Source organism: Rhineura floridana, chromosome 4 (genome assembly GCF_030035675.1).
Source record: "Rhineura floridana isolate rRhiFlo1 chromosome 4, rRhiFlo1.hap2, whole genome shotgun sequence".
Lineage (NCBI taxonomy): Eukaryota > Metazoa > Chordata > Lepidosauria > Squamata > Rhineuridae > Rhineura > Rhineura floridana.
In genome coordinates this window covers 2,578,238-2,590,712 of record NC_084483.1, presented here as the reverse complement: position 1 = coordinate 2,590,712, position 12,475 = coordinate 2,578,238, and the positions used below count along the sequence as shown (strand labels likewise).

The 12,475-nt window shown below is 43.5% G+C and overlaps 1 protein-coding gene across 2 annotated transcripts in view; it reads right to left on the bottom strand.

Annotated features, from left to right (window-relative positions):
* Positions 1-9,299, bottom strand: part of SPRED2 (sprouty related EVH1 domain containing 2) — an 88,272-nt gene extending 78,973 nt beyond the window's left edge. The window contains exon 1 of one of the 2 annotated variants that reach the window (XM_061622231.1): positions 8,702-9,299. Coding sequence is in view for 1 of the 2 variants with exons in the window: in XM_061622232.1 (XP_061478216.1) it covers positions 8,702-8,748 (47 nt within the window). In the remaining variant the exon portion in view is untranslated. The remainder of the gene's footprint in view (positions 1-8,701) is intronic. The other variant, XM_061622232.1, reaches the window with a different exon arrangement.
* Positions 9,300-12,475: the final 3,176 nt, after the last annotated feature.

The following is a 12,475-nucleotide window of genomic DNA, read 5'->3' as shown; positions in this document are numbered from 1 at the left end:
AACAATTCAAGATTTCAATTCAAAGGGATATTAAATTCAAAGTGATCCAAAGCTGTAAAAGCCAATACAATACCATGTTACTTTTTCCATCGTAAGACTAGGTTTCTAAACCCAGAAATGATTACATACATAGGAACCTTTCAACTGCAAGCTGCATTCTATGGCAGGGACATCGAGGTACACTCAGCTTTAAACCAAGTCAGTGTGCCTTAGCCAAAAAACACATATGTATGCTGTCCCACACAAAGGCATTTCTTTTTTTATTTTATGCTATTTACACCCTGCTTTTCTTCCAAGAAGTTCAGGGAGGCTTACGTATGGTTCCCAAGGAGTCTCCCATCCAGGCAGTTTCAGAACCAAGCCAGCCAAGCTTCAGCTTTTATACTATTCTCAGAATATCTTCCTGGCTTCCCATCCTTCTTTCATACTGCACTGGAAATTCCCTTGGGCAAGAGCCTTCTAACCACAAAACAGTAGCCTCACAACAGGCAGTCTACAAAACGGGTATCCAAGGCAGGCAAAAACTACAGCAACGTTGCAAGTAGTCCAACGGAGAAGTGGGGGCTGATTTGACCCAGCCCAGCCTGGCCCTCAGCTAACCAATCTGCAGCAAATCCAACATTACTACTTCAAAGCTTTTTACTTTTTACGAAGCATTTTTGTTTAATTTTCAGTTATATCCTTAACGTACTCTCCTGAACTCTCACTTATGTGTTACATGGCAATTTATAGATGCTACAATGCCACCCCCTCCCTCAGTCCACATTTTCTACAGGTTTAATTCTTCTGGTTCTCAGACAGAAAACTCAGATTACTCATTCAGCATTAGAGTACCACAGGTGGGTTAATTTTATTTTCTAAGGCTACAATCCTTAAGTCACCAAAGTAGTACCATTCACTTTAACACAGCTGTGGGTGGGGAACTCCGGCCCATGGGCCTTATTAGGCCCAGCAGTTGTCCTATTTTTGGCCCATGATGCCATTATCCTTTTGGGAACTCTGCAGTGAAGCTGATCGAAGTGGGGCTTGACATCACCACTGCTCAGTTGATGGGCTGGTATCCTCCTTTCCTGGGGTCTTCCTTTGCAATGTGGCTTGAACTCAAGCCACACTGCAAAGGAAAAATGGGTCACCTGATGCCATGGTGATGTCAGAAAATTGACAGGTATGGTTCCACCCACCTCGCACAGTGGCCTGGCTTGCAAGCAGAGGCAGGGACAAGCTAAGTATCCAGCCTGCTGAGGGGAAAAGTGGTCCTGCTTTAGCAGAATAACCCAGGAAGGTACTAAATTGCAACCTGACATGTGATCTTATGATGGGAGGGGGTGGGAGTAAAAGTATCCCAAATGAAATGACAAACTACCACCTGCACCTAAAAGTATGAAAGTGATTTATTGTATGAACATCTACCAAAGGATGTCTAGTCTAGCACTGCAGAAGTGGGAAAGGATGGCCCAGCTTCCAAGGAAACATATCCTTTAACCCAAAGTCTTATATACATATCTCTTGGTCCAGTGCTTTTTGAGCTTTCTTCCTTAGACCCTTCCATATAAATTTATCTGCAAAGAAAGTCCTGCATATTGCAGAAACTACTAAGAAGTGTTTGGGTTCACATGCAGTTAATGCAGAGTGCTAGAAAGGCCTCATCCAGCCTAGAACACACTCTTGTTCTTTGGGTAATGAAAGCTAAGCTGCTCTTTCAAGGAAACTTCTCTGATAAGCTCTTTGAAGACCTCCCTCAAACTTCCTTGAAGACTAATAAGCCTTCAGCAAGCCCCAGCTTCCCGTGAACATTGTTTCCCTCTTTTTTAGAAGTCTTTTAAGTATTCTCAGGGAATAAAAAGATCCTTACTCACAAACCAATCACAGTTTAGGCAAGAAATGCAGGCTGACCGAGACAGAACCATTCACCTTTTGAATAGGATTTTGTATGAGCGAAACAAATGTTTAAAAGATGTAGTCCACCAATACCCCTTTCAATATGCATTTACAATGCATTTCGCATACTTTTTGCTTGCTATTTTTTTGCACTTAAGGCCAGCTGCAATCCTATGCACACTAACCTGAAAGTAAGTCCTATTAAATTAAATGGGACTTACTTCTGTGTAGATATGCATATTATTGCATTGTATTAATTACTTTGTGAGCGGCACTCTTAAGAATATGTATTTTTGGAGTTGTTCTTTTAGAGTGCATTTCCATACCTGTAATCTTTTGGGAATATCAATGTTATACTGTTACCCTTTGGCAATGCAGCTTTTTGACACATTTTATGGTGTTATCATGCCAGCCTAGCTGGTTGCAACACCAGCACCTGCCTATGTTTTGTTGACACAACAAGCAGTGTGCCCCATCCTAAGAATTTATATGTTGGTACAAAAGATCAGGTAAAATTGTAGGTCATGTCTCCATTGGTAATGACTTTTAAAGTCATTTACTTTTTTAGATTGTCACTAATTGTTTCTACTAGGAAAGAGAACTGAAGGTTAATAGTAATCTTTTAATTGAACATTTACAAGAAAGTACATTAAAATCATTGGAAAACTTCCATTTTTCCTACTCTACTGTTATTTAAATGGTGTATTGGTAACAGAAAGCTGCAAGACTTTTTTTTTTTACAATAATTTTTATTCAAATTTTCATAAAACATACAAAACAAAATAATAAAACATTCAAAGACAAAAAACAAAACAAAACAAAAATGATTAAACAAAAAAATAAAATGTTGACTTCCCATTTGTCGCAGATCAAATCAGTTATAGGTCTACAATATATAACAATCCTGTCTCTTAAATTATATTATAAAATCACTTTCCTCCAGTAGTTATCTTAATTAATCATCAAATCTCATAAACATTACTTTATTCTTTCCACAAAAAGTCAAAGAGAGGTTTCAATTCTTTAAGAAATATATCTATCAATTTTTCTCCAAATAAACATGTCGATTAATCCATCTCGTTAATAATAATAATAATCTTATTGTCATAACCATAGTCCAAATAAACATATCGATTAATCCATCTCATCAAAATCTGTTAGGTCCAATAATTTCAATAGCCATTATTCCATTATCCCTATTAATTCCATCTTCCATCTTCAATAGTCCTGTTAAGTCCAGTAATTTCAGTGTCCAATCTTCCATTATCAGTATTCCATAATAATCTTGCTGTCATAGCCATAGTCATATAATAAGAGTCTGATGGGAATTTCCTCTATCCCAAATATTTTCTTGCCATCAATTCTGAATAAGTTGCTGAAATATTGTTGTAAAGTCTTATTTCTGTTCTTCTTTTTTACAAAATGCACTGGCTCATCTCTTGAGAGTTTTTCCATTGTCACATGGCTGCAGTTAATTCCATAGATTTTCTCTATATCAAGCTCCATCACGTCATTCCAGTCCAGAAGATTATCCAAGCCATTGATAACTTTATCTCTAATATCTTCATTAATTTCTTCAGAGATAACGTTAAATTCCAAACAGTAGATTTTATTTCTAATATCCATAAACTCCAGATCTTTTTCCAATTCCACATTTGTTCCAATCTCCAGGGCTTGTATCTTCCCTTTATTTTTTCTTTTCTCATCTCTGATCTCATTCTCCTCTCTCACAGGATCCCCTATTTCTTTAAGCTCCTGCGTCATTTTGCTCAGTTCCATTTTCAGCTCCTTACTGCCCTGTCGCAGGGTTTGTTTCGTTATCTCAATCTCATCCATTATTTTCTGAAACATAATTACTTCCAGATTCTCAGCCACTTTCTTGATTGCCATTTTTAAAACCACGAAAACAAAACAAAACAAAAATAAAGAAGAACCACTTCTTATTTCAGCAACAATTGGGTTAATATTCCAGGCTTGATGACATCACAGTATAAACAGAGCAGCCTGCCTTATCTCTCTATGTTCAAGAATACAAAACAAATTTAGTTCCCAGCATCAAAACAGTTAGTGGCGTCGTGAAGAAGCAGATTCGTCAAAATAAAATAGACCGAAAAGAGAATAGTCCCAGACAATATAATGTTCCTCGGAATAGAAATCCCTCTTCTGTTTATATCTTTAGAATGCACTTCCAGGACAGCTTTTTGCAATAGAAACAGAGATAAGCTGTTAATTTCGTGAATAACAGAGAAGAGTTATAGCTCACCCAGAAGTTCTTTAAAGCTGATTCATTTGACAAATCTCTTTTTGCTGCAACAATTTAAACCAAGTAAAAAAAATAATAGAAAGAAGGGTGCTTGCCTGTTAGTCCGTTTTCTCTTTGAAGAAAAGATAAACGTATCGCATTAATCAGATAGAGCTTGTTCGGAAGTCCGTCCGGCATTGCTGGCTGGACCTTTTCTCATAAATTAATGAAATCCAGTCCTCCCAACAAAAACAGGCTTTTGAGGTTGATCTCTACGTTTCTCCCTGCCCGGGAGAAATTTCATCAGTCAAAAAAAAAAAATGTTCTGACTGATTTATATCTGAATAAGCTTCTTTTGAGGCGGGAGCCCGTCTCAAAAGCAGGCACAAGCGAAGTCACCCTTCCCGGAAGTCTGAAAGCTGCAAGACTTAATGCTTCAATTCCCATTCAACCTTGGTTAAATTGGTTAATGCACCAAGGGGAACCGTCTCGCACACTTAATCGTCGATTAACTTACCAGGATACAGGAAGTTACCCAGGTTAGTATTCAAGCACATGGAAGCCCATAACAAAAGTCAGAGGCATGCAATTGGCCTAAAGCCTCTAAGGCTGCAATCTAATACATGCTTACCTAGGAGTAAATCTAACTGAACTCAATGGAGCTTACTTCTGAGTAGACATGTATTGGATTGCAGCCTAATCTATGAATAATAATATTGGCGAAATGGAAGAGAATAAATACATTTTTAGCCTTCAATTGTGCCAATGCATTTCTCCCTGCCGTGCAAAGTCTAGCTGTCTGGACAAGATGGGATGAACCAAAAAGGCAACATTCCGTTTCTAAAAAAAAAACAGGAAGCAGCCACAGAGATGTACCAGATAAATATATTAGAGCTCCGGCAGACCACATGCAGCTCCCAAACCATTCTGGAAACTAGTTCCTAGTCCTCATGCTTCCAGAGATAAGTGATGGCAAAAATGGCATCAACAAAAGCAGGAAAAGACACTCAAATCCACTGTCTTGCAGATCTTTCAATTTCAAATCACTATTTCTGCACCAATATTAAAATATAAATATTGGAAGGAAAAAGAGCAGCATGCCTGGTGCTTGCTAGGTTATAAAAAGAATATTCAGAATATATATAGTTTCATTCAGCTTACAAATTAGTTGTGGCCCTCTGGTTCATTATACATTGTCACTGTGGTCCTTTTTGCTTGACAAAGTTGGCCATCCTGTTTTACAACTAGTGACAAGTGAGAAGATTTGCATGTTTTCAGTACTACACATTCCATGCTATAGATCAGGTAACCTGGGACCTTAGAGATGTGGTTGGGTCCATCAGCCCCAGCCACCATGGGCCATAGTCAGGGATGATGGGAGTTGCAGTTCAGCAACACCTGTAGGGCTGCAAGCTCTCCACCCCTGCTGTAAATGAATGCTAAAAATTGCTTATAGCAGACAAGTTCTCACCCACCCCCAATCCTCCTCCTCCTGAACTAAAATAGCCACTACCATTGGTAGAGAGGACTACACAATTGTTTATATCAGATGTGGGAAATCTTTGGCTTTCTAGATGTTGCTGAACTACAAATCCCACCATCCCTGGCCACTGACCATGTTTACTGAGGCTGATGGGAATTGTAGTTCAGTGGCATCTAGAAGGCCAAAGATTCACCCATGCCAAATACGTTTGCATCAAATTGTTGAATATGAAAGGATCAGAGTGTCTTTAGCAGTTCTGGTCCCATAGAATAAAAGAACATTTCAAGGTGTTGCTCCAGTGCTTGGTGGCACCGAAACAGGAAGTGAAATACAAGGAATCTCACCCTAAGATCCCACACAGGTAAGAGGAGTACACAGGCCCACTGGATCCTAACTTTATTTGAGTTCTTCCTTTGGATTGCAAGTGTCCACATGCAAGTGTGTTGAGCACAACATGTCCGCATCCAAGTGTGTATTGGCTTTGGCTTGGAGGTGAGCAAGTAAGTGGACATTACTGTTTTGACTAGATTTACCTTTGCTGCAGCCCAGTCATTAGCTCGAAACTCAAGGCAGGCCATAAACAGATTAGGTGCAAGCCAGACATTGCTTCCTAACCTCAGACCCCCTCCCTGATCTACAATATGGGGATTGCAGCACTGAGCTACATTACAGGGCTGCTGTAAATCTCTTTCACTTCCCATATCATCTCTCAGTCTCATCTATAGTCCCCACTTTGTAGCATGGGGACAAAAATATTGGATGCTTTATTCTTCCTCCTGTAGCACAAGAAGGGTTTGCACAACATTTTTTTGTAAAACAAAACAAACTCAACATTCCTATTGTTCCTCCAAGAGAAATGAGTTTTTCTTTTAATTTAGGAGTGGGGAAGAAAACAGCACAATGCTGCCAAATCATTACAGACCAGGATTTTTACATTGTTGCCCAGGAGCAGTTTTCAATTTGCCACTCTTAAAAGAGATTGCTAAGTCTCCACGAAAAAAACAGGCAATCCAGCCTGAAAATAGTTACTCTAGTCCTTTTATAGTTTATAGCTTGATCAGATGGAGGATCAACCTTATGAATGGATTGCAGGCAACAACTTCTGCAATTCAGAGCCCAACAGTAAACCAGCATGTATTCGAAGCAATCCTGGAAGTAGAGCAAGCAAGATGGATGTTGCAGCCTTGTACCTTTTCAGGCCCTGTCTCATTTGTTCCACTTTTCTAGCATGAGAGGATTTCACAGTAAGGTGCAGCTTTATTTTATTTTAGCGTTAGCTAAAGATGACAGAACAGTTTGCAGGTACAGGGAATACTGAAGTGATTCTCAATATGCTGAAGCCCCCTCTTTACCAGACTCAAGATCTACATGGGCAAGGGCATCTATGTAAGGATTGCTCTTCCCCTCTTGCCCTCCCCATTTCCACAAAGATGAATTAGCAACAGCAACATCCTCTCCACGGATGTGAGCTTCAAACCTTCAACCATCAAACGGAGGAGGAAAAAAACGTGACTCACTTCCCATTTCCAGCATGGAAAGGAGGCCCCTTCTTGTGCCAATAAGTACTATTTAGACTAGAGAGCCTATTTCCTAATCCTGCGGAATTACCTTATTCTTCCCCCCCTCCTAGACACCCCCCTTATCTCTACCAATTCAGGAAAAGGACAGGGCACTAGCGACGGCGCCTAAGTGAATGAACGAAGGCTGAAGGTTACCGGATTTATGAATGTCAGGGTCATGTGACAATAACGGGAACCCGTTTTATTCACAAAAAAGACACACACACACAGAGAGAAATATCCATGGTGCAGAGCGAGAGCTGCCTAATCCAAGCCAGAGAGAAAGATGTATCCCTGCGGGCGAGCCAAGCCACCTTTAATCACCACGAGCCTAAGGAGCCCCACCCCGCCACACAGGCACTTTTAAAAGAAAGCCGTGCCCCAAAGCAGAGGTGCGGTTGTAGGAAGATCAAGCGTGGCTTTGAGACACCCTTTCGCACCTTTAGAGGGATTTGTCTGGAAATGATCAAGCTTTCAAGGGGGAAGGCGGTATAAAAGTCATTAATGGGCCCCGTCCCCCTTCTTGCATGCACGCTCTCTCTCCCGTTCACTCACTCACAGACACGCGCGCGCAGCGTCAGGCACACCGTTCTCTATCTGCTGCGACGCTAACAATGAACTCAAAGCCGAGCCTGTGTATACAAGGCTGCCGTGCCTATGCGAGTCAGCGACCCACCCCTCCTTCCCCCAGCGCAGCTTCAGAGCCAGTCAAGGCCGAGGCAGGCACCCTTCCGATTTGTTCCCTCGCCACGCAGCGTTGGAAGAAAGATCGGAAGCCTCTTTTCACTCGACACCCCGGATCCGTCTTGCAACAACAATCGAGCCGCCCTCCTCCTCCTACCCCCCCCGCGAGGTTTTCTTTCTCCTGCGGCCACAGCACAGACTCCTGGCCTCCGAGGGTGGTTTTTTTTTTATGAATGGAAATGTGGTATGCAAATGAGCGCGATTCAAGAAAGAAAAAAAAAAAGAAATGGCGGATATGAAGGCTGCATAAACACACACCAGGCAAGGTTGAAGTGGGCGTGAGGGGCTGGGGAGGGCAAATCCTTGCATAAACCAGTGTCCAGCACCCAGAGTCAAGGAGCAGGGGGTACCACGGGGTAGACAGAAAGGGAAGGGAGAACGAGACAATCCGCGCCATGGTGCATTCGCCCTACATAGGTCCAGAAAAAGACCCAAGTCTTTCTATAACCCCCTCCCCCACTTCCCAGAGAGGGGCTATGCAAGACCCCGTCCCCAAAGCGTCGCAGGCTGAGACTGAGAAATTAGGGCATTGCACGCCCTCCACCAGCGCCTCAGCCACAGCGAGATGAGGGGAGGCGGAGAACGAACGGACTCCTGGAGACGCAGGCTCGGGATAGCTGCAGAGTTTGGCATCTCTTCCAAACCAAGCGGGGGGGGCCGCAAGAGAAGACGAAAATGATTGCCACGGCAACAGCGAGCCCGAACAGCGCTCTCTCGCTCTCCAGATGTTCCCCAAGCAGATGTTTACATCCATTTCCACCCCTCCCCTCCGCGTTCTCCTAGGCGGACACTTACTCGTCTGGGTGGGCTTCTTCGGTCATTTTCTCCCCCTCAGAGCTCATCCCCCGCCGCGGACAACCGGGTTGCGCCTCTTCATTTTTCCGGGGCTTCACATTGAGGGGAAGAAGAGAGCGCGCGGGGGATGCGGGCAGGCCTCCTCGGCTTGGGTGGAAGAAGGGGAGGGAGGTGGAAGAAGAGGGGCAGGGATGGAGGGGGGAGGGAGGGAGCCAGCCGAAGACGGGCAGTCTGCTCAGGCCTCGCTGGCGGCGGGCGAGGATCGAAGGAGAGGAGGGAGGATTGCGGCGGGGACGAGGGCGCTCAGCGCGCGGGAAGGCAGCGGGGTGCCGCGTCGGCCAGTGCGCCCGGGTGGAGGAGCAGCAGCAGCAGCAGCAGCAGCAGCCGGCGGCCCCGTCCGAGCCCCATCGCTGCCTTTACTCCATGTTGGATTCTTACCGCCGCCAACAGGAGGAGGAAGCTGGGCGGAAGCGATGACGTTATCCGAGCAGCCCAGCTGCTTTCGGGGAGGGAGAAAGAGCGAGCGAGGCAGGCAAAGAGCCAGCCAGCTTCCCTCCCTCGCTGCTTGGGACTCAAGATGGTCGGGGAGCGAGCGAGCGAGCGAGCCACCGTGCGGGAGGTGGAGGCGGCTGTATTTTGCAAACGCGTCTCCTCTTTCTGCTCCTCCCTCGCCTTCCTCAAGGCCCTAATCACAGGCTGGGATCTCCATTGCCCCGGGGGATGCTTCGGAAAACACTCTGCTCCCTCGGCAATCACTGGCCCGGGTGTGTGTCTGTGTAAAACAGTCTTCTGCTTCTGCTTGGACCCGGTGGCGACGAAAACCAAGGCCCTAACTTGCTTTCAGTGCCCTGGCACGTGTGATGCAGTGAGGGGGAGAATATTTCATGAGCATGTGCGTGTTGAGCTTATACACAGTACCCCAATAATCACACATCGCTTACACTGTCTTTGGAAGGACAGAAAATAGTTTCCAGATCAATATTTTAAGTTTAATAAATTTCAGTTTAATAAATGTTAAGTGACTCTTGGAAGTCACTGATTCATAGGGTCGCCATAAGACGTAGTCGACTTGGAGGCACATAACAAGTACTATCAACATTTTCCTCTCTCTGCTTGGGAGATATTCCTCACACTTTTTAAAGCCAAATGTGCTGGAGAAAAGGAGTCAGAATTATTCAACCAAAGTCTAATGTCCTCTTCCAGGAGATCAAAACTGAAAAGTTGTCACCTGTTGCATCTCAGGGGTGCAACTTCCTTCACTCCAGCAGTCAATGCTCAAATTAGCCTGCTCCAGTCCTAATATTAGGCGACCCCATTTCATCATGTGGTAAGGTAAAGCTCCTGCTTTTTGTACACAAGGCCCCATGTTTAATCCTGGCATTTTCAATTGAAAGGATCTTCAGGGAAATTCTGCCCTGAGACCTTGGTGAGCTGTTGCTGTACTAGTCAAGAGTATGGGCTTAGATGCACAAATGACAGGACTAGGTGGGAAGGCACCTTCTTGTGTTCCATTCAGGGGTGGGGAATCTGTGGCCTTCCAAGCATAGTTGGGCACCAACTCCCATCAGCCCCAGCTGGCATGGCCAGAAGGATGATGGGAGTTGTAATGCTATGCATTTGGAGGACCACAGTTTAGCCATCCCTGCAGAAGATGTATCTATCCTACCCTAAACATCACACATTATACAAAATATGTTAGTATCCTTCACAAACATGTAAATGTACACTGCCTGTTACTTTGTCTTCAATAAGGTATTCCCCAAGTTGTATAAGGTCAGATAATAAAGATTAAATTGTGAGAACCTGTCTGAATGTAGTTTTGATGGTATTTTTCTGAAAACTTAAGATAAATTTTTCTGGCTTAAGTTGCCCTAATTAAAAAAAATACTGTGGAAAATGCAAAAACGATACCCTTATTTCACAAGTAGCAATCTTCTCATAAGATATGTTTTTTAAAGGAAGGGAACCTATAAGGATAATTACAAAATCAGATGCACTTGTCAGGAATTAACGTTTGATACGAGAAGTCTAGAAGGAGGTACAAGAGAGTGAAATGGTATAAATGCTGTGAGCTAAAAATGCAAGATATCTTAAGACATTTTGGGCCACAGACAATAATGGCCAGTTCAAGGGCTAGATTTTGAAGCAACATAATACGCTGCTAGAAAAGGTTCAGAAAAGGGCAACTAAAATTATCCCCTGTAAGGAAAGTGACAACATTTGGGACTTTTCACTTTAGAGAAAAGGCAAATAAGAGAAGACATGATAGAGGTGTATAAAATTATGCGTGATGTGGGGAAAGAGGTCAGAGAAATGTTTTTCTCCCTCTCATAACTTTACAACTTGGGAATATCCATTGAAGATGAATGTTGGAAGATTCAGGGAAGACAGAAGAAAGTACTTCACACAGCACATAGTTAGACTATGGGACAATGTTTCGTAATAAGGTTGAATCTTCGTAATTTCCAGGTAGGGCTGGGAGGGATTCTCTGTCTGAAAGCCTGGAAAGCCACAGCCAGTCAGTATCAACAATACTGAGCTAGACGGTCCAATGGTCCGGCTCAGTATAAGGCAACTTGTATTTTAAATAGAGGAATTGTTTGGGTTTACCATCTCCTGTGCAAAGACAGAAACACAGACACATTTCTGTTTGCAGTCTGTTTCTTTTTCTAGTGCTTGTTTTCGTAAGTTGTCTTATTGCTCGCTTATATAAAGTGCCTTCCCCCAAGGCATGCTGTAAACAGACTCCCGTGCAGGGCAATAAGTCATGATTGCTATGTATTTTAAGTGCACAGCATGCACACCTATTATCGTATAATACGTAATGTGCAATTCTGCAAAAATGTACAGCGGTGCCAGCTGTGACTAGCCCAATGGGATTCAATAGCAATGGCTGCTAGAGATAAACAGCACAGCTAGCTAATGTGTCTATAGGATATGATAAATCATTATTCTTATTCCGATTATTGTCTTAATGTGTACAGTGGGTCCCTGGTTTGGTTCCGTTGTGAAAGCAAGACATTGCTTCATATTTGTCTTCTGTCCCAGACCTCATGGCTGACTTTAGGAAATTAAGTGACACAACCAATGAAATGAGTGGGGTTCACTGTTAGAGTGCAATGTGCTGAAAATTGTGCTCTGACACTACCCAGATTTCGCTGCTGCCCTTCAGATGTTTTGGACTACAACTCCCATCATGCTCTGGTAACTTCGAGATTGGATTACTGTAATGCGCTCTACATAGGGCTGCCCTTGAAGACAGTTCGGAAGCTTCAGCTAGTGCAGAATGCGGCAGCTAGACTATTGACGAGGACCAGTCGGTCTTCGCACATAACTCCTGTTCTGGCTCGCCTGCACTGGCTACCTATTTGCTTCCGGGCGAGATTCAAGGTGCTGGTTATGACCTATAAAGCCTTACATGGCGTGGGACCGCAATACCTGGTGGAACGCCTCTCCCGCTATGAACCTACCCGCTCACTTCGTTCAGCATCTAAGGCCCTCCTCCGGGTACCAACCCATCGTGAAGCCCGGAGGGTGGTTACTAGATCTAGGGCCTTTTCTGTGGTGGCCCCTGAGTTGTGGAATAGCCTCCCCGAAGAGGTACGCCTGGTGCCTTCATTATTATCTTTCCGGCGCCAGGTAAAGACCTTCTTATGCTCCCAGGCATTTTAATCATTTTAATATTTTTATCTTTTTAATCTTGTAATACTAATCCTTTTATTATCTTATATTTTGTTTAATTGTATTTTGTTTTCATTGTGTCTTATATGTTTT